The following is a 22,165-nucleotide window of genomic DNA, read 5'->3' as shown; positions in this document are numbered from 1 at the left end:
CGCTGAGAGATAGTGAAGAACAAGGAAGCCTGGCATGCTGCAGTCCATAGGGTCACAATGAGTCCGTCAAGACTTGATGACTGAACAGTAACAAAAAGAAACTATACCACAACTTTAGAAAAGATTTTCATGCTTAATAAAACTGATAGCACTACCTTAACGCCACCTGGTAGGCAGTGGAACAAATCTCTTTTTTAGGAAAAATATGATGTAGTCCTGAGGAACTTGTTGGATGAGCTGGATTGTGAAGAAAAGTGTGGGGGAGACGAGGGATTGAGCGTTGGAAGAACAGAGTTTCTCTCAGCATAACTAACTCCGTGGTCATCTCATTTCCTTAATCTTCCTGGGTACCATTCTTTATGATAAATTGGGAAGAATAATACTTTCCTTAAAGGGTAACTGTTGCGTTCAAAGGAGCTCATTTATGTGTCAGCTAAAAATGGTACAGATGTTATCTGTCAATTTCCCCCGCCCCAGATATGCCAATTTCAATTGGTGATGGAAACACAACCTACCAAATCATGAGCTTAAAAGTGTTGAAAATTATTTATCTGTAGTCATTAGTTCAACTGGAAGCGCATTTCAGAAGGATAAATGTGAACATCCACCATCATATCTGGGTCTGGGATGTGGCCTTTTGAGGGCATATTGAGTGTTTTCCCTAAAAGGAAGATTCCACTGCTACGTTTTCTCCAAGAATCCCTTCACTTTTTCCATCAAAGAGCTTTAGAGGGCAGATGCGATGCTGTGCTCAGGACTAAATTCTTGACAGGTCCTTTGGCCAGCCGGGCAGCTCAGTTATCTGCGAACCTCCACGCCTGGAGGTGTTTTCGGTGGGCGGGGCCAGAAGCACCTGCTCCCGGGCTCTCCTCGAATCTGGCTCCAATCCCTCGGCTTTAAGGTGGTAGCTCTGCAGTCTCTCAGCTATTCCCCGGAGTGTGCTTTATGAGATCCGGTTTCAATCCCCCGGTGGGGAGCTCTGAGGTCCCGTTACAATTCCCTAGAGCTCAGTGCGTGTGCGGGAGGGACAGAGCCAGGGAGAGACCGAGGGAGGGGGAGCAGTCTCCGGGCTCCGGTTACCGCCCCGCACGGCCCCCGCCCCGCGCCGCCGAGTGCACGGCGGGCCCGGGGAGCGCCGCGGCCCCTTTAAGAGCCGGGCCCAAGCCGGCCCGGGGGCCGCGGGAGCCCAGAGCGCAGCGCGCGGCGGAGGAGTTGGGATCCGGCGCAAAAGTTTCCTCCCAACTCTGGCCCCGCGCGCCGCCGCCGCCGCCGCCCACTCCAGCCCGGGGCTTGGGGCCGGCCCCGCCGCCGCCAGGGCCAGGGCCAGGGCCAGGCCGGCAGTTTCGTTTTGGCGGGCGGGGAGCAGCCGCCTGGGCCGGGCCCGAGCCGGAGCCGGAGCCGGAGCCGGAGCGGGAGCGGGAGGAGCAGCCCGGCACCCCCCCGGCTTCCCCGGCCCCCCGCCACCTGGGAGGTAGCCCTCTCGGCTGCCGCCTGCTCTCAGATCGATTCCCGCCCGCCGGCTGCCGCCTGCCCTGGGCGGAGGGGCGCTGCTGCGAGCCCCTGATCCGGAAGGGGGGCCGGGGAGAGGCGCCCCGGGGTCTCCGCCGGCGCCCGGCGTCCCCTGAGAGTGGGGCCGCGCCCGCCGGCCCAGACACCTGTTCGGCCGGGCCCGGCGTGCTCGCCGGGGGCCAGGATGAAAGTGACCGTGTGTTTCGGCAGGACCGGAATCGTGGTGCCCTGCAAGGAGGGCCAGCTGCGCGTCCGGGAGCTCACACAGCAGGCGCTGCAGCGGTACCTGAAGACCCGCGAGAAGGTGGGCGCGGCGCGGGGGGCGCGCGGGCGGGGCGGAGGAGGGGGCGCGGCTGCGGGCTGGCTGCCCGGGAGCGCTCCGCCGCCACCGCACCTGCCAGGTGCCCCGAGGACAGGGTGGCGACGCTCTGGAGACCAAGGGGACGCTCTGAGCACCAAGGGGACCTGATTTGTCATGACCTGTGGCCGCAACTTTTGTATGTTGCTGATATGCGGGATCTGGGCGTTTGTGGGCCTTGCTTGTTCCAGGGCGGTGGTTGCAACCGCAACACCGAATCCCGGTTAGAAAGGCAACATCTAGTGCCCCGGTCCAAGCTCACGGCCTCAAAATCTGCTTTTCAACAAGCTCCCAGGTGGTTGCAATGGCCAGCGAAGTTTGACAAGCACTGCTTTAGAAGTTCTTGGAGCGAATAGACCTCAGGGGAGCATTTGAAGGTGTTGCTCACCTCAGATGTGATTTTTGACCAGCTAAGGCCCGCCCTACTTCTAATCCTTGGGTTAGAAAGTTGATTGGTGTCACACATATTCGAAGTTACAACTAATGGGGCCCTTGGAATTTCAGCCTCTGGAGCTGGCCTCTCTCAATGACTCCAGCAGGAGGTCAGGTGAAAGGATGCTGTGTGCTGACACCAACCAGTCTACACTTTGCTATTTTTACTTTAACAGTTCACTTTCTATCAGCATTTACTAAGTGTGTGGGCTGTGTCAGGTCTGGGGTGACTGTCGAAATGATGACAAAGACTGTTCCCAGCTCTGTCCCTGAAGCCAGGAACAAGTGAAATCTAAGTAAGGTTCCAGAAGTGTTTGTAAGTGTGTAAGGCATACTTAAATATTCAGAAGCCTTAGCTAGACTCTGGAACTCATATGGGGTTTTGGGTAACATGCTGGGCCTGTTTCTTCTTTAAAGAAAAAAGTTTCAATGAAAACTTTAAATGAAGGCCTCCAGGGGCATCTTTTTTTTTTTTTTTTTGAATCTGCCAAAGGGATATCTTGTTTGCCCCGAATCTTCCTCAAATAGGACAATCATAAACTCTTAATTTAGAGGCCAGTGGTTCTCTTAATGTTTGTCCTCATGCTGTGAGAACTGTAGAAATAGTATGTTGGCCAATTTCATGATGGAAAGATGTAGTTTCTTTTAATGTCATCTCGGTTATCCAAGGCATGAAAGCAATTTTTTTTTTTTTCTAAATATATATAGCTGAGGCATTTTAAATCTCTGCATCTCTGTGCCTCCACTTGGAATTATTATACAGGAAAAAATTTCACTCTGGATAAATGCATGTGTATATTTCCTTGAACAGTCAAGAGCTAAAGATGAGCGTAGAGAATGGTCTGTTAGTATATTAAATATAATCTCTAAAGCTGGACTTTTTACTAATGGAATTGAGGCAGAGAGGGAAAGTAATCAAAGTAGCCTATATAACTATATAAGTATCTACCCAATGGTTTTCTTCCTTTGTTACAATAGTGCATGCTGTTTATATTGTGTAATTCAGTTAAAAATGAAAAGTGACACAGTAACCAGTTGTCTTTAAAATCCTATTTCCCTAACTTGTGAAAGTAGTCTAAGGTTAAACCTAACCATGCTATGCTAGACAAATTATTAAAGCAGATTTCACTGAAAGATTGCTTTATTGAGATGATAAACTTATTTTTCTTTTTTTAAACATTGTGAAAAATAATTTAACTCTAAAACCTTGAATATTTAGAAATTCGATACATGGAGCTGTCCAAGTAATAGAAGTAAGCTACAAGCTTATAAATAGCACACAGGGAATTAACTTTAGGATATTTAATGCATTATAATTTGATCTTAAAAGGTGTTAAAAAATATCAATATTCTGGACTGAAAGCATAATTTATAATATCGCAGATCCCATAATGTAATTATATTGATCAGTTTACCATTATTACCAGACATTACATTTTTCTGTGTTTACATTTATATATTAGTGAATGTGACATTTAAAGGTCACCTGCAACTAATAAATTCTCCCTCCCTTCTTTGGCTTTTAAAATCTCAATTTAATAACTGGCGAGTGATATTTTTCTCCTCCCAAAATACTCCTCTCTCATAGTTTCGTTTTAAATAACATTGTAATCATAACAAGGCTTTAACTAATATTAAATGATATTCCTAGTGGAACTAAAATGTCATGAAATACTCTGATAAAGTCCATGCCTTTATCCATTGAATTTAGAAAATGATGGGGAAAGACCAGAAATATCAAAACTCAATTTCAGAAACAACTTGGCATAAATTTAATTTCTTTAAATTAGTGAAAGTTTAAACGGTTTGTTTCTCTGGATGCAAGATTTTAAGCCCTCATGTGTTACTCACTCGGTCGTGTCTGACTCTTTGCAACCTGTAGCCTGCAAGGCTTTTCTGTCCATGGCGTTTTCCTTGGAAGAATATTGAAGTGGGTTGCCATTTCTTCCTCCAGAGGCTCTTCCCTGACTCAGGGATCAAACCTGGATCTCCTGCATTGGCAGGTGGATTCTTTACTGTCTGAATTACCAGGGAAGCACAGACTTAATGAGGGCCGCAGAAGCTGCAAGCCGATGAAGATGGGCTTACTCGGTAGTAATAACAACCACTAAGAGGAATTGTACTTACTTGGTGCAGACACTGTTCTAGGTGCCTTACATATGTCAAATGACTAACTCCGTGAACGAGGTACTAATATCCCCATTTTACAGATGGGGGAAGAGCATAGAAATATGACTAGTATGTGATAGAATTGAGATTTGAACCCAGGAACTGTGTTTCCAGGTCCTTACTCTCAGTCATTAATATGGAGCCTAGTAAGTCATTTCGCAGTGGAACTTATCCATCTTCTTTATTTTTTTACAGTTTGTTTTTAAAAAAATTCCATCTATAAACTGCTACAATAACATATCAACCCAATGATAGCAATAGCTATTGTGTTTCTCGCAGAGGGAGGCTTGCGTATGTGCTCAGTCGTGTCCAACTCTTGGCGACCCCATAGACTATAGCCTGCCAGGCTCCTCTGTCCATGGGTTTTCCCAGGCCAGAATACTGGAGTGAGTTGCCATTTCCTTCTCTTCCTGACGCAGGGATCAAACCTGGTGTCTTGTGTCTTCTCCATCGTCAGCAAATTCTTTACCACTGAGCCACCCGGGAAGCCTTCAAAGGGTTGAGGCATCCTCACACTCCTCTCGATTCTATCTTGTAACAGTATAGGTCTGTATGTTACAGGGAGAAGTCTGATTTCTGTGAAAAATATTGCAGGATTTGCAAATCAAGTCTGAAGACTCTTCTTCAGTCTAATTACAAATTGAAAAATTGGGCGTGATCTCTGAGATACCTGGGTAGAGAGGTAAGGAGGTAAAGAAACACGTTACGTGGGAACATGAATGTACATGAAGCCTGTTTCTTCTGGGGCCCTGAATAATTTAGATGGGAGAAAGGCAGATTTCAAGATTGAGGAGAGAGTTGGGGTTTCTACAGTTTGAAGGGTACATGAAGCCCAAAGAGGACAGTCTGGGTTTTGTGAGCAGGAGCAGAGAACTGGCCACCTCCAGCTGAGAAGAAACAAAGGAAGCTGGCTTTTGTGGAATGTGGGAAGCCAGCTGAACCAGCATCAGATAAGGTCAGAAGTAGGTAAGATACTGAGGAAGCTGAGGGAGCTTTGGGGAAGGCTTTCATTATGTTCTGACTTCTCTCAGACTTTGAGGTTCCTGTGGCCTCCCTGATCCCTGTCCTTTGATAACCTCTACTAGGGAGGTGAATTGACCAAGGGGCAAGAATTAAGGGATTGCTTGTCTTTGGATCCTGGTAGTTCATCATCGTCTGAGGCTCTAAATCCAGTTCAGTTACATTTTTAGTGGAGAGGGGATTGTCTTCAGTAGTCAAGGTGGGGATCATTGAGTAATTAGTTAATTAATCATCAAAATTATGTGTCACAGGTAAATGGCTAATTGAACCATATCCTGCAGGGCTCTCAACTTTGGTTGATCATTAGTTACCTCTAATTTTAACATTTTAAATAATACATGTTTCAGTCCTTTTCTTCCATGGATTTGGAGTGGAACCTGGGCATAGGTATTAAAAAAAGATACTTCAGATGATACAAATGCCCAGTTAGGATTGAGAACCACTAATCTACTACTACTAATCTTTTGGTATCACTGAACTAATTTGATTTTTAAACTCATTTGACAGCAGATAATATGTCTTAGACACCCACAGACCAACTTGTTATTAGCAACTGTCTTTCTACTCCTACCCTGAGGGAATTCTCAGAGTAGGTGTTCAAATAACTTATTAAATTGAACATTGATTTTATATATAAGTAAATAAGGGGAAGTACTTGTTTACTAACAAAAGTATAAATAAGAGTATATAGTGTGTGAGTTCAGGAGTTGAATAGTATGAATACTGAGTTTATGGGGTAGTGGGTATGATAGAATTTTTAGGAAGATTTGCAGATCTATGTGTATGAGGATAGTGGTTTTTTTTTTTTTTTCTTCTTTTTTAAAGAAGCATCTGGTTGACTTTCAAAATGAATCTCTTCTGTATTCAGATATTTGGAATAATTTGTTGGTTTTACAAGTTGAGATCAGCTTCCCAGATTGGAATTAGTTAAGAGCAATGGACTCTCCTGATTGACTGTGAGATCAGTTTTAGAATTTGTACAATGATGCAGAATCGGGTGTGATATTATGTGGGACTAGCCTGGAAGAAAAAATTAGAACTCTTGAATTCCTGAATTTTTCAGCTTTTGATGTCTTGTTTCCAGATGATAAGTTTCCTTTATACATAAACTAGGACTACACTGAATTCCCAAAATGCTTTCAGTTTATTGGGCAGTGACTGACTTGAGTGCTTTATTTCCTATTCAGTTCTCTCCTCTCCCAATGTGTGAACTAGATGCTCTTTCCAGCATGTAGACAGGACTGACTCACCATCAGCGAGGCACATGCTTCTAACTTGGTTTTGGTTCTGTTACTTGACTTGCATTGAGCAACCTCTAAGTTTGCAAACACAGGGCTCGTGGGGTCTGCTATGACCCACAGAAGTGTTTTTTAACTTCTGCTCAGTGTTGTATTTTGACTTTTGCCATGTTTAAATAATATTGAGATTTCATGCAAAACTCCAGATTTCTGTCTTTTAGGGAAAAAAGAATCGGAAGCTCTGAGACTACTGGGCTTTACTTTCCCACATGGCAGCCTTCAGTTGGAGCTGAGGTTAGACACCTCTTTAGAAGGAATCATTATCCTCTAGTCCCCATTATTACCACTCCAATAGATGAGTGTAAGTTGTTGTTTTCCAGTGAAAGTGCTCTTAACAAGATTATCAAGATATGACAGCTAAAAGCCATGGTTACTTTTCAGTCCTTATTTTTTCTGATATCTCACCTTTTAAAACTGTCTCTACCCAGAATTTCTAAACATGTCTCTGTCTTCTGTGTCTTTGCAGGAGCATAATACCGTTTTCCTTGTGTGCTGGTGCCTTGGGGTTCTTTCCTTTATTTCAATTGGATCTCATCCATTCCGTGGCTTCAGCTTCCCTCAGACACACACCTCTAGCATTGAACTTGCTATCGACCTCAATATCCAGCAGCTTCTGGACTTCACCACCTTGATGTCCCATATTTAGTTCAAGCCCAGCTTGTTCTCTGTCCGTCTGCATGTCCCCATCCTCCTGTCCTGGTGGTTCAGACAGTAAAGAATCCACCTGCAGTGAGGGAGACCTGGGTTTGATCCCTGGGTTGGGAAGATCCCCTGGAGGAGGGCATGGCAATCCACTCCAATATTCTTGCCTGGGGAATCCCCACGGACAGAGGAGCCTGGCAGGCTACAGTTCATGAGGTCGCAAAGAGGTGGACACGAATGAGCGACTAAACACACACACATCCTCCTGTGGCCTCTTTCTTCATTTCTGGGACCACCATTCACCTGGTTGTCTAATTCAGAAACCGGAAATCCTTCATTCCTTGATGACCTTTCATCCTGCATATTCTATTACTTGTCTGGTTGGTCAGAAAAGTCCTTTGATGCTTCCATGTGGTGTTTCTTAGATCTGCTTCCTCCTTTCTGCCCCACACCAGGCCTTTCTCATTCCTCCTGAGGGGAACTGCAGCAGACCCGTAACTGGCCTTTCTGCTGTTACTAGCTCCCGATTCTTTCCAACTGTTTTCCATTGAGGACCTTACAGCCGTAGATCTGATCCTGTCTGGAGTATTGCTGGGATATGTAAATGGCTCTTCACTGCTTTGCTTCCGGGTCCAGTATCTTCTCTGTTCTTTTATACTCTTTTAATTCGTACATGTGACATAACACTTTCACATTTCCCCCCACCCCAAGTGAATCCTGCTCATCTTTTGGGATGAAACTCCAACTGCCTCTTCTCTAGGAATTCCCTTCCTCACTTTTCCCTCACCATCACTTAGGGCCTTCATACTTGTGTTCCTCTAACTCCTGCAGTGCTTTCATTTTGAAAACTGTACCTTACATTATACTGTCTACTCATCAGGGTCTCCTAACTTAACAGACAACCCCCAAAGGACAATGGTTTATCACTTTCTCGGGGGAGATGGGTGCTATGACCCACGCAACCACCTCCTGCTGTTCCTTTTGGTTTTGGAGTTTTCTGCAGATTCCCTGCCCTGTGCTAACTGGTGAGGAAGGAGACGTGGAGGATGCCACCGAAGCCTGGGGGCCTGGCCTGGAAGTGGCAGACATCCCTCGTGCCAGCATTCCACTGGTCAGACTGGCCATGTGTGCTGTCTAGATGCAGTGGGCCTGGGAAGGAAGTCCGCGTGAATGCAGGAGAGGAGCTGGCCGGGCTTCATCACAGAGTGTAGCCATTCTGTCTCCCCCACTCTACTTTGAACTATTCAAGAACAAAGAATAAGTCTTATTTATTCTCCTATCCCTGTTTTTAGACAGTACCAGATATATAGTATTTATACCAGAAATGCTTGTTAAATTCTATCACCTTTCACATTGCTTTCTTTCTTAAAAATGAGAATGACCTCATATTCAACACTATGCTTTCTATGAAATCTTTCTATGTGGTATAGTTTTATAAAGAAAGTCTAAATGCAACTTTTCTCTTGATTGTCTTCAAATACCTCATCAAATCCACATGGGCTGTAGGCAGTAGTTGAGTGGCCCATTATATCTGCTGCACTGATTGTCTTAAAAAACAGCTTCAGATTTTGACAGGCTGACTCCCTTTGCAGATTTTCGAGACTGAGCACTCTGCAGGTCTGGATTTTTAGCAAAGGAACATCATAATGTTCTTGTTTCATGGAGATTTGTGCAATGCTGCCCTTTACATGTGAGCAGTGTTTGATTTTCAGGGTCTTATTTATTAACTTCATTTTGATTTAAAAAATGATTCTGAACTATCTCGATTTGGGTGGATCCTTTATTTTTGAAAGGCCCTGTGACTGCATCTTGGGGCTGCCAAGTCAGCTCTGTTTCCCATCGCTGGGCTCCACCATTCTTTCAGTTGCTGGACTCTTAACTCTGTGGATTGCAGTGAGACAGAATTGCCGGGTACCAAGAGACAGGATGGTTAAAAAGGTTTCACTCTCAATTCAGCCTCTGTCAGATTCATCCAGGTAAATACACCCTGTACTGTTCTTGTCCTTTACCTCAAGGTAAGGATATATTAAACTTATCAGGTGGTCCTGGGCCCCAGAGGAGGAGCTGGTGGGGCCATTTGGTGATGGAGGCAGATAACAGAAGAGATGTCTGCAACTTTTGGCTAAGCCGCCATCAGCATGACCGGAGACCCACGCTGGCAGGGGAAGTGATCAGACCCAACCTACTGGCTTCACTTGAGACAGAAATTAAGGGTATCTGGGGGAGCTCTGACAGTAGACTTCTGATACCTTTTTTAGGGAGATTTAGAGTGAGTCTTGCTACTATTCTTTATTTGTAGAGACATAAACCCTAGAAAGAGTGACCACTAAGCAAAGATGGGCTTCTGACAAGGGATATATAGAAAGGATTTGTACTCTTCCCTGTTTATGGATAGGTGGCCTGTATTGGGAAAGAGGTGGAGAGAGTGGGGCACCTAATTTAAGAATGGTGGGTAAAAACTGCATCCCTTAATGCCATCTATATCATATGAAAAAGTATGTCACATATTCAGTGAGGCCTTAGTCTGACCCCCAGGTAGTGAATGCTTTGCTATGGTTGCTTTGATGATATGACAATCCAAACGCCACTTCAGTTACTTCAGAGAAGATTTAGGAAGAGTGACATTGGGTCAGCATTCTTTTTTGCACTGGGGATATAGAATAAAGTAAGACATGTTCCCCCATCAGGCTAATAAACTAATATGGCAGAGAAAGGAATGTAGATAAGTAACACGGTGTAGTAGACAGGTTTGGAGTGGTACATGGAAGAGAGTGGTCACCTTTGACTTTGGAGCAGGGAGAGATGAGGAAGTTGTGCCAATTTCACCAGGAGTTACACGTGGGCAGGGTTTAAAAGAAAGAATGGCCAATTGCTGGACAGTAAGGGATGGGGGGACTTTGGAGAGAGAGGGAGAATGAGGAGCTGCCTGCCTCTGACTGAGGATCAGTTCAGTTCATTCGCTCAGTCGTGTCTGACTCCTTGTGATCCCATGGACTGCAGCACACCAGGCCTCCCTGTCCATCACCAACACTTGGAGTTTACTCAGACTCATGTCCATTGAGTCAGTAATACCATCCAACCATCTCATTCTCTGTCATCCCCTTCTCCTCCCGCCTTCAATCTTTCCCAGCATCAGGGTCTTTTCAAATGAGTCAGTTCTTTGCATCAGGTGGCCAAAATATTGGAGTTTCAACCTCAACATCAGTCCTTCCAATGAATATTCAGGACTGATTTCCTTTAGGATGGACCTTTTGGATCTCCTTGCATTCCAAGGGACTCTCAAGAGTCTTCTCCAACACCTCAGTTCAAAAGCATCAGTTCTTTGGCACTCCGCTTTCTTTATAGTCCAACTGTCACATCCATACATGACCACTGGAAAAGCCATAGCCTTGACTAGATGGACCTTTGTTGGCAAAGTAATGTCTCTGGTTTTTAATATGCTGTCTAGGTTAGTCATAACTTTTCTTCCAAGGAGTAAGTGTCTTTTAATTTCATGGCTGCAGTCACCATCTGCAGTGATTTTGGAGCCCCAAAAAATAAAGTCAGCCACTGTTTCCACTGTTTCCCCATCTATTTGCCATGAAGTGATGGGACAGGATGCCATAATCTTAGTTTTCTGAATGTTGAGCTTTAAGCCAACTTTTTCACTCTCTTCTTTCACTTTCATTAAGAGGCTCCTTAGTTCCTCTTCACTTTCTGCCATAAAGGTGGTGTCATCTGCATATCTGAGGTTATTGATATTTCTCCCGGCAATCTCAATTCCAGCTTGTGCTTCATCCAGCACAGCGTTTCTCACGATGTACTCTGCAAATAAGTTAAATAAGCAGGGTGACAATATACAGCCTTGACGTACTCCTTTTTCTATTTGGAACCAGTCTGTTGTTCCATGTCCAGTTCTAACTGTTGCTTCCTGACCTGCATACAGGTTTCTCAAGAGGCAGGTCAGGTGGTCTGGTTTTCCCATCTCTTGAAGAATTTTCCTGAGTTTGTGGTGATCCACACAGTCAAAGGCTTTGGCACAGTCAATAAAGCAGAAATAGATGTTTTTCTGGAACTCTCTTGCTTTTTTGACGATCCAGTGGATGTTGGCAATTTGATCTCTGGTTCCTCTGCCTTTTCTAAAACCAGCTTGAACATCTGGAAGTTCTTGGTTCATGTATTGTTGAATCCTGGCTTGGAGAATTTTGAGCATTACTTTACTAGTGTGTGAGATGAGTGCAATTGTGCAGTAGTTTGAGCATTCTTTGGGATTGCCTTTCTTTGGGATTGGAATGAAAACTGACCTTTTCCAGTCCTGTGGCCACTGCTGAGTTTTCCCAATTTGCTGGCGTACTGAGTGCAGCACTTTCACAGCATCATCTTTCAGGATTTGAAACAACTCAACTGGAATTCCATCACTTCCACTAGCTTTGTTCATAGTGATGCTTTCTAAGGCCCACTTAATTCACATTCCAGGATGTCTGGCTCTAGGTGAGTGATCATACCATCTTGATTATCTGGGTCATGAAGAACTTTTTTGTATAGTTCTTCTGTGTATTCTTGCCATCTCTTCTTAATATCTTCTGCTTCTGTTAGGTCCATACCATTTCTGTCCTTTTTCGAGCCCATCTTTGCATGAAATGTTCCCTTGGTATTTCTAATTTTCTTGAAGAGATCTCTAGTCTTTTCCATTCTATTGTTTTCCTCTATTTCTTTGCATTGATCACTGAAGAAGACTTTCTCATCTCTCCTTGCTATTCTTTGGAACTCTGCATTCAAATGGGTATAACTTTCCTTTTCTCCTTTGCTTTTCGCTTCTCTTCTTTTCTCAGCTATTTGTAAGACCTCCTCAGACAGCCATTTTGCCTTTTTGCATTTCTTTTTCTTGGGGATGGTCTTGATCCCTGTCTCCTATACAATGTCATGAACCTCCGTCCATAGTTCACCAGAAACTCTTATCAGATCTAATCCCTTAAATCTATTTCTCACTTCCACTGTGTAAGTGTAAGGGATTTGATTTAGGTCATACCTGAATGATCTAGTGGTTTTTCCCTACTTTCTTCAATTTAGGTCTGAATTTGGCAATAAGGAGGTCATGGTCTGAGCCACAGTCAGCTCCCGTTCTTGTTTTTGCTGACTGTATAGAGCTTCTCCAGCTTTGGCTGCAAAGAATATAATCAATCTGATTTCGGTGTTGACCATCTGGTGATGTCCATGTGTAGAGTTTTCTCTTTTGTTTTTGGAAGAGGGTGTTTGCTATGACCAGTGCATTCTCTTGGCAAGACTCTATTAGCCTTTGCCCTGCTTCATTTTATACTCCAAGGCCAAATTTGCCTGTTACTCCAGGTTTCTTGATGTCCTAATTTTGCATTCCAGTCCCCTATAATGAAAAGGACATCGTTTTTGGGTGTTAGTTCTAGAAGGTCTTGTAGGTCTTCATAGAACCCTTCAACTTCAGCTTTTTCAGCATTACTGGTTGGGGCATAGTCTTGGATTACCGTGATATTGAATGGTTTGCCTTGGAAACGAACAGAGATCATTCTGTCATTTTTGAGATTGCATCCAAGTACTGCATTTCAGACTGTTCTGTTGACTATGATGGCTATTCCATTTCTTCTAAGGGATTCCTGCCGACAGTCGTACGTATAATGGTCATGTGAGTTAAATTCACCCATTCCAGTCCATTTTAGTTCGTTGATTCCTAAAATGTCGACGTTTACTCTTGCCATCTCCTGTTTGACCACTTCCAATTTGCCTTGATTCATGGACCTAACATTCCAGGTTCCTATGCAATGTTGGTCTTTACAGCATGGGACCTTGCCTCCATCACCAGTCACATCCACAACTGAGGATAGACAAGGTTTTATGGGGGTATGGCAAGAGAACAACAATATGGAAAGTTTCCTAAAGCTGATTGTGAGTGGGAAAAGTAGCAATGAGGCTGTAAGAAGAAGCCAGAGTCCAAGCTAGGGGCCCTTTGCTATGACTGTCTAAAGAGCATGAAGAGTCAGTGGAACATTCTGGGCAGGGTGATGATAGTGTTTCTCTTTTTTTCTATCGATTGTCCTAGCGGATGGAGGCAGAGGGAGCTGGGAATGGAGGTGGGAAACTGGTCCGTGTCCTGGCGGTAGGAGTGCAGGTTAGACATACACAAGCAGAAGAGGAGATGGGCTTGGGAATTTCAGGGGCAAAGAAATCAGACTCGGGATTTGACCGTCTATGGCAAGGGTCCCTGACCTCTGGGATCTAATGCCTGATGACCTGAGGTGGAGTGATGTAATAATAATAGAAATAAGTTCACAATAAATATAATGTACTTGAATCATCCTAAAACCATTCCTCCCTCTTCCTCCCCTTCCCCTGCTCCACGTCTGCCCCCCACCCCCCACCCCTTATTCATGCAAAAATTGTCTTCCATGGAACTGGTCCCTAGTGCTAAAAAGGTTGGGACCACTGCTTTGTGGTATGGGAAGCACGGGTGCAAATGAGGGAGAGGGGACCCTCTGAGCCTTAGGTCTTCACAGTTTACAGACCGCCCTGTGACCACACCTGTGCTCTAGACATTGCAGCTTGGGGCTCCAGAGATGAGTGAGACATGGTCTGTGCCCTCCAGGAGCCCCAAAGGTGGGGGCTAGGAGAGGTGGGGGGCTGAGGATGGATGAAAGGCTTGCCAGGGAGTGTTTGAGGGCGTAGCTGAGATCATAAATCGTGAGTTCATAAAGGCGCCAATCTTTTGCATCAGCTTTTTGGCATTGGGTTAGAGCCTTGATTCAAGATTGGGATTGGGGGCAGATGTGGAAAAAATGTGGCATCCAGAAATAAAAGTGGTCAGACTGAGTTGATGAAGGTATGAACTGTGTTGGTGGCTTTCAGCCTTGTGTGATGGGGTCACACACAGGAGGCTGAAAGCCTTCTGCTTGCCCCTCGAGACGCACTGCGGTGACCTGGGAGGCTGAGTAGTGTAGACCATCTTGCTCTGCGATGTCTAGTTGGCGTTAGCCATGGGAGGAGTCCCAGCGGGAGGCATCTCCCTTCTCTTGGGTTTCCATGGGCTGGCTGCCTCCCTTTACTGAAGGACACAACTTCCATCAGGTGGCCCTCCCTGCATACCTGTCTGCACTCCATCCCCTGGCCCTTTGGGTACAGGTGGTAGCGACCTCACTACTTAGGAGTGCTCTGCCTTAATGTTTTTCCTTAATCCTGGGGAAACCTTTATAAATAGGTTCTTTATTCAACTCCTAAGTGCCCAATTTGAGTGAACCATCTGTTTCCTACCAGAACTTGGATTGATAAATAAAGTAGTAATAAGTTTTCTTTTATGACACAGTACCCACAACACACATATACAAATGAAGTCAGGAGGATGGTAACCCTTACTTAACCCTAATGATACCCTCTTATTTTTTATTCTACTGTTTTTTTTTTAAGTAGTTGGAATGTGGAGAAGGCAATGGCAACCCACTCCAGTACTCTTGCCTGGAAAATCCCGTGGACGGAGGAGCCTGGTAGCCTACAGTCCATAGGGTCGCCAAGAGTCAGACACTCCTGAGCGACTTCACTTTCACTTTTCACCTTCCTGCATTGGAGAAGGAAATGGCAACCCACTCCAGTGTTCTTGCCTGGAGAACCCCAGGGACGGGGGAGCCTGGTGGGCTGCCGTCTGTGGGGTCGCACAGAGTCAGACACGACTGAAGCGACTTAGCCGCAGCAGCAGCAGCAGCAGTTGGAATATACTAAATTTATTTCACTGCTCACTGATGGATTAGGGCCCATAGTTAGAAAACCAATGGGATTAACTGAAATATAGGGGGCAGTGAATGTATCATCAAGTTAGATGGCTCTAGAAATTTCCACAGGTCCAAAATCCCATTTTTTTTTTTTTTTTTTATTGGTTGAGGTAAAGTGTGTGGCTGAAGGTAAATTCCTAACAGGTATGCATTACAAGGGTTTAAATTGCAGTCTATGGATTTTAAGGCCAAGTATCTTATATGGATAAGATTGAGGTCTTCACCTTTCTGAATGGCCAGCACGTGAGCTCGGAGCCGTCTTGGCGCAGAAGTTCAGGTGGCTTGATAAAATCTTGGAGAAAATGAAAGGGTTTCACTTGCAATCCCATATTTCTTTCATCATGACATAGTCATAGTATTGATAACTTTAATGTTAGGTTCTGGATTACTTCCTTTTGTAGCAAAGAATTGAGGAAATGCAAGGTGGATAAATAATCCTTGTCTGTATTTATAGGCACAGTTATAGAGACTCAGTGGGCTTGAGTTTTGACAGCAGTGTTTGATCAGAGACATTTTCTCAGAACCTTAAAAAAAACCAAAACTGCAGTTCAGAAATCTCTAGTTTTTTTAAAAAAACAAACAACCTTTTGTTATTATTGTTGTTTTTTCATTAGAGAGAAAGACAGTGAAGTCACTCAGTCATGTCCGACTTTTTGCAACCCCATTATTTCTCCATCCATGGAATTTTTCAGGCAAGAATACTAGAGTGGGTTGCCATTTCCTTCTCCAGGGGATCTTCCCGACCCAGGGATCGAACCCAGGTCTCCCGCATTGCAGGCAGATGCTTTACTGTCTGAGCCACCAGACATTTTTTCATTGCTGCTAACTAAATTTGCATTTCACATCTTTCTGCCTTTCCTTTTACTTTTGTCTGTGGGTGAGGAGAGCTGCGTGGGACTGTGAACGTGGGTAGTGAAGTACGGTCCGTTGTGTGAGTCTGTATAACAACCCCATGGACAGTAGCCCACCAGGCTCCTCTGTGCATGGGATTTCTCAGGCGAGGAGGCTGGAGTGAGTTGTCATTTCCTCCTTCAGGGGATCTTCCCTGTCCAGGGATCGAGCTGTGTCTGTTGCATCTCCTGCACTGGCCGGCGGGTGTGTGCCACCTAGGAAGTCCGCATGGACAGTGTGGAGGCCTCCGTTGCTGTGTTAGTTTCCTAGGACCCCAGTGACAAAGTGTCATGAGCTGGGTCGCCACAATGCATGGCTTAAAACGATGAATTTTGTCACAGCTCTGAAGGCTAGAGGTTCAAAATTAACATGTTGGCAGGCTCACGTTCCCTTTGCAGCCTCCCAGAGAAGAACCTTCCTTGCCCCTTCCAGCTTCTTTTGTGCCCAGACATTCCTTAGCTTGTGGCAGCGTAACTCCAATCTCTGCCTTTGTTTTCACATGGCCATCTTCCCTCTGTGTCTTTCTTGTCATATAAAAACAGAAATACATACATATATGCATATGCATAGGTGTGTGGCTGAGTCCCTTTGCGGTCTACCTGAAACTATCACGACACTGTTAATATGCTATACTCCCAACATAAAGACTTAAATAAACAATACACGATGCTCACTTGTTAAAAAATAGTGTTCAAACATTATAAAAGGTACAGAAAACCCAGATCACATCAGATTAGGACTTACCCCAGTGACCTTACTTTAGGTGTTTACATCTGTGAAGACCCTGTTGCTAAATAAGGTTGCATTCATAGGTACAAAGGGTTAGGACTTCAGCGTATCCTTTGTGGGGACAGTTCAACTCTTAACTATTGGTATTCAGTTCAATGCATTTTTCCTATTTTTAGAGTAAGAGACTTTGAGAAAATTCTGTGGATTCTTCATTGCTTTCTCCACAATGTTACTCTCTTTATTCCTCAAATTTTTGCTCCAAAGTGATGCACAGATAACTTGCTGCCTGTTTTATTGAGAAATAAAGGTCTTATGGTCTGATGTCACTTACTATTACCTTCTGCACTTGTGCATTTTGGCATCTACGCCCTTGTTCTCAGCTGAGTCTTCAGATGACCTCGGTGAGACGCACATTTGCCCTAAATTCTGCCTCATCCCAGGTCCTTTGTGGTCTGGCTTCCTTGAGCAATTGATTGAAGCCCCGGGACTTGCTTGAATTGATGCTCTCAAGTCTATAATTAAGTTGGTGTTTTTGAGCACATATGCTGTCCCATACACAGTCCCTTTCCTTTGAGGCTTCCCAATTTTGCTGGAGAGACACACATGCTTCCAGAAAACAGAGCAACAGCCAGGTGCCAGAGGAGTTCTCCAGGCATTAAGGACGGAGAGAGCTCACAGTTGCCAAGTGTGGAAAATGAGTAAAATCTAGATAAATGAAAGAAGGGAGGGGGGGAGTGTCATTTGGCAGAGAGAAAGAAAACAGGCACATTGCAACAGTTCTCAAACTTACTGGTCTCAATAGCTCTCTTCACTCTTGTGTTTTAGAGGACCTGAAAGGGCTTTTCTATGCAGATCACACCTATCCATATTTACCATATCAGGAAAACTGAGAAATTAAAATAATATATTTAATTGATTTAGAATAACCAGTCCATAACAAGGTCACCTGTTGTCATGAAAATGACTATATTTTTCAAAGCAAAAGAAAAAATTAGTGAAAAGAGTGACCGTGTGTAACATTTTTGCCATTCTCTTTGCTGCCTGCTTGTTAGACAGTTGGATTCTTAAATGTGTCTGCTTGCTTATTCAATCTGTTGCAGTGTATTGTTTTGGTTGAAATACGTGAAGGAAATCCTGCTTCATATAGATATGTAACTGGAAGAAGGAGGAGCATTTTCGAAGTTTTTTCAAACAACTGCAGATAAGCTTTTTGCATATTACATGCAGATCCAACAAGTGATGGTTTTCCCAGTAGTCATGTATGGATGAATGTGAGAATTGGACCATATAGAAGGTTGAGTGCCAAAGAATTGATGCTTTCGAACTGTGGTGCTGGAAAAGACTCTTGAGAGTCCTTTGGACTGCAAGGAGATCAGAGCAGTCAATCCTAAAGGCAATCAATCCTGAATATTCATTGGAAGGCCTGATGCTGAAGCTCCAAAACTTTGACCACCTGCTGCGAAGAGCCAACTCTTTGGAAAAGACCCTGCTGGGAAAGATTGAGGGCAGGAGGAGAAGGGGATGACAGAGGATGAGATGGTTAAATGGCACTACTGATTCAATGGACGTGAGTTTGAGCAAGCTCCGGGAGTTGGTGATGGACAGGGAAGCCTGGCGTGCTTCAGTCTATGGGGTTGCAAAGAGGTGGACACAACTGAACAACAACAACAGCTGGACGCCACTTGCAGAGGTTACCTTCCTTTCCTGGTGGTCACTTGCAGTTCTGTATCACGTGGAACTTACCCAGATTGGCTTAGTACTTCAGCAAGCCAGCAAGGAGGATCTCTAAAGTTGGAATCTTATATAACATAATTATGGGAGTGAATCTTAATAAGGATTGCTTTCTTAAAGATTAATTGCAAAGTGGAATCTGATACCATACTAGTAAAATTTTTCATACTCTGTTATGTTATAACCCATTCCTTTGTGTTGTATTTTGAATAAATCTTCTATCCTTGTGTGATGTTCTAATATCATACATTGGTTATTTGGAAAACACTTCTTCACTGGGTTATGCCAGATGTTGATACATTTCATTATACAATTTCAAAAGCCACATACATTGATTGCATCATCAATTTCACCAGGTGAAGGTATTGTGAAACTATCAAGCTCACAGTTGTGGATACAGTTTTCTAAAATTTTAATTTTTACTTTATTACTGGTAACAAATTTTGTCATTTCTTTTCCATGAAGTGCCCAGGTTCACATCATTCATTTTGATGTGAAAAATGCCAAAAGTTCAGGTATAAATAATCCTAGTTTGTCTGTCATGCATTCTTTGAAATGAAAATGGTGTTCCATGAAAAAAACCAGTGAATTCAGCTCAACTCCATCAATCACAGGAGTGCTTTTGCCTGAGGTGTCCACTGGTGACCAGTATGAAGAAGTGTTGTCTTTGGGCTTTCTAATCTTCACATACAAGGTCAAAAAAATGTGAAGTCAAGGGTCAAAAATTAATAACTGGTTTTTTTTTCACTTCATTGAGGGTATTCTTAAGTTCAGTTGACCATCTTTAAAAATGCAGATGAGTAGCAGTGAAGAATACAGTGATTTCTAGTATAGTGTACTGCCTTGATTCAAACTAAGTGAAGTGAAGTCGCTCAGTCGTGTCCGACTCTTTGCGACCCCATGGACTGTAGCCCACCAGGCTCCTCCGTCCTTGGGATTCTTCAGGCAAGAATACTGGAGTGGGTTGCCATTTCCTTCTCCAGGGAATCTTCCTGACCCAGGGATCAAACTCAGGTCTCCCGCATTGCAGGCAGGCGCTTTACTTGCAGCTCAGCTGGTAAAGAATCCGCCTGCAACACGGGAGACCTGGGTTCGATACCTGGGTTGGGGAGTTCCCCTGGAGAAGGGAGAGGCTACCTATTCCAGTGTTCTGGCCTGGAGAATTCCATGGATTGTGTAGTCCATGGGGTTGCAAAGAGTCGGACACGACTGAGCGACTCTCACTTACTGATTCAAACTAAGGCACCAGCAATTTTACCCACCGCTGCTTCTTCACTGGGAATGCAAGTGTCAACACACTTGTTCCAAGGGTGAACCATGAGAGTCCAAAAAATTATTCAACATGTTGACTATTTAAGTCCCAGCATTTATTATCTGCATTCACATAGAAAAAGAAGTTCTTCAGTCAGTGTCAGCACCAAGTAGTCATCTCATAGAAAAGAAACAGCAAGTTCAGTTTCGTCTGTAGATGGATCCAGGAGTAAGGCAAAAGTACAGTTCTACAGTTGGGATATTAACTCAGTCTTCACATTTGTCACCAGATGTTTCATTTGAGGACTTCCAGTATCACTGGAAAGTAGCACTGTTATGCCATATTTTTTTTAACTGACTTATCATGTAGCAGGCATTCAGCTATCTCAGTTGTACAAGGCTTTCTTAGTCTGTTATAGTGTGTACTTCTTCAGCTAATGCAACACAGTAGCTTACCCTGCAAGGTTCTTCAGTTGCTTCTTTCATTTCTAGTTTGAAAAGCTGTAATAATGTTTGACTTTTGAAGTGTTCATCACATCTGCATTTTAAAATATTCACTTCCTTGCTCTTTAAATTCTTACTGATTAATTTCAAAATGATGCTGCAACTTAACTTTTTGAAAATGTTCATTGCATTAGATACAATAATGTAAATTCCCAATTATGATGGTCAAAGAAATGAAAACTTTCATGTCTTTGTCTAGTCACAGTTTTACTCCCATTTTTTCTTTTTTGGTAGAGTTTTCCCTTCCATGAATCAGAGACCTCTGCTGTGTCAGTTTCATCTTTTTTAAAAGTATCCTTAAATTTAGGTGAGCTTCCTTTGTGGCTCAGCTGGTAAAGAATCAACCTGCAATGCAGGAGACCTGGGTTGGGAAGATCCCCTGGAGAAGGGAAAGGCTACCCCCTCCAGTATTCTGGCCTGGAGAATTCCATGAACTGTATAGTCCATGGGGTTGCAAAGTGTTGGACATGACTGAGTGACTTTCACTTTAGCTTTCGGTAGTGAAGCTGTGATGGATTGAAGAAGCAGATCTTTCTAACCCTCCATTTTTATATGTAGAATTTCTCATTGTGGTAAAATATATCTACCATAAAGTTACCATTTTAATTGTTCTTGAGTATCCAGCTCTTTGGCATGGAGTGCATTGACACTGTTGTGCATCCATCATCCTCCACCCCAGGACCTTTTCATCTTCCCAAACAGAAACCTCATTCCTAGTAAACATGAACTCCCTATTTCCCCCTTTCCCCCAGTCCCTGGAAATCACCCATTCTACCTCCTGTCTCAATGAATTTTACATTTAGGTGAAATCATACATTTACCCTTTGAGACTAGCTTATTTCGTTTAGCAGAATGTCTTCGAGGTTCATCTGTGTTGCAGCCCATGTTAGAATTTCCTTCCTTTTTAGGTTTGAGTGATAGTCCATTGTAGGTTTATGCCATATACCACATTATTTTTGCTTCTTGATTTTTTAAATTTATTTAACTATAGATGATTTACAGTCTTGTGTTAATTTCAGTTGTACAGCTTTAGATTCTTTTCTCCTCTGAGTATATACAACATTTATCCACTGTATATCCATTCATCTAAACAACTTGGGTTGCTTCCACTTTTTGGCTGTTTTGAATAGTGCTCTATGAACATGGGTATACTGCAGATTTGTGAAAGGACAAATAGAATATGTAAATGCTTTTCTGGCTTTGGCCTTGGAGAGCTCCTTAAAGGCCTGAGGCCCCCAGGCTTCACAGCCCTCACTTAAGAGCTGTTCACTGGAGTATAGTATTGGGCAATGTCTTCTCAGTGAGTTCAGGCATTTAGGGCATTCTGTTTTCACTGTAAGACTTCCCTGGCTGCTCAGTGGTAAACAACCCACCTGGAAATGTTGGAGACGTAAGAGATGCAGGTTTGATCCCTGGGAAGATCCCCTTGAGAAGGAAATGGCAACTCAAGTCTAGTTTCTTGCCTGGGAAATCCCATGGACAGAGGAGCCCATGGGGTCGCTGAAGAGTCAGACAGGACTTAACCACTAAACAACAACAGAAAACAACTACTGGTATCCTTGCAATAGGAAACAGGAAAGCAGTCTTCCTGGATTACATGATTTCAAGAAATGATTGAAATTTGATTAACAAAAAAAAAAATTATAACAAAAGTATGGGACATTATTTTGTGTTCTATAACCTGAACATGTCACTATTTATGACATTCCCAAAATATCAGTATTGAAATAGGAGTTTTATTTTCATCAGCCATCCATTGGGAGTGGTGCTGCTTAATTGGAGCTTCACCTGAGTTCACTGCAGCCTCACCTTTTTTGTTTTCATTGCACAGTTTATATATTTAGGCTCTCTTAAAGGGTGCTTCT

At 43.7% G+C, this 22,165-nt stretch overlaps 1 protein-coding gene across 1 annotated transcript in view; it reads left to right on the top strand.

Annotated features, from left to right (window-relative positions):
• Positions 1–1,541: 1,541 nt before the first annotated feature.
• Positions 1,542–22,165, top strand: part of PARD3B (par-3 family cell polarity regulator beta) — a 1,123,961-nt gene continuing 1,103,337 nt past the window's right edge. The window contains exon 1 of the mRNA XM_043445039.1: positions 1,542–1,813. Within this exon, the coding sequence (XP_043300974.1) occupies positions 1,694–1,813 (120 nt within the window). The 5' untranslated portion in view covers positions 1,542–1,693. The remainder of the gene's footprint in view (positions 1,814–22,165) is intronic.

This window comes from Cervus canadensis, chromosome 24 (genome assembly GCF_019320065.1).
Source record: "Cervus canadensis isolate Bull #8, Minnesota chromosome 24, ASM1932006v1, whole genome shotgun sequence".
Taxonomy (NCBI): Eukaryota; Metazoa; Chordata; class Mammalia; order Artiodactyla; family Cervidae; genus Cervus; species Cervus canadensis.
This window is presented reverse-complemented; position numbering and strand designations above follow the sequence as displayed.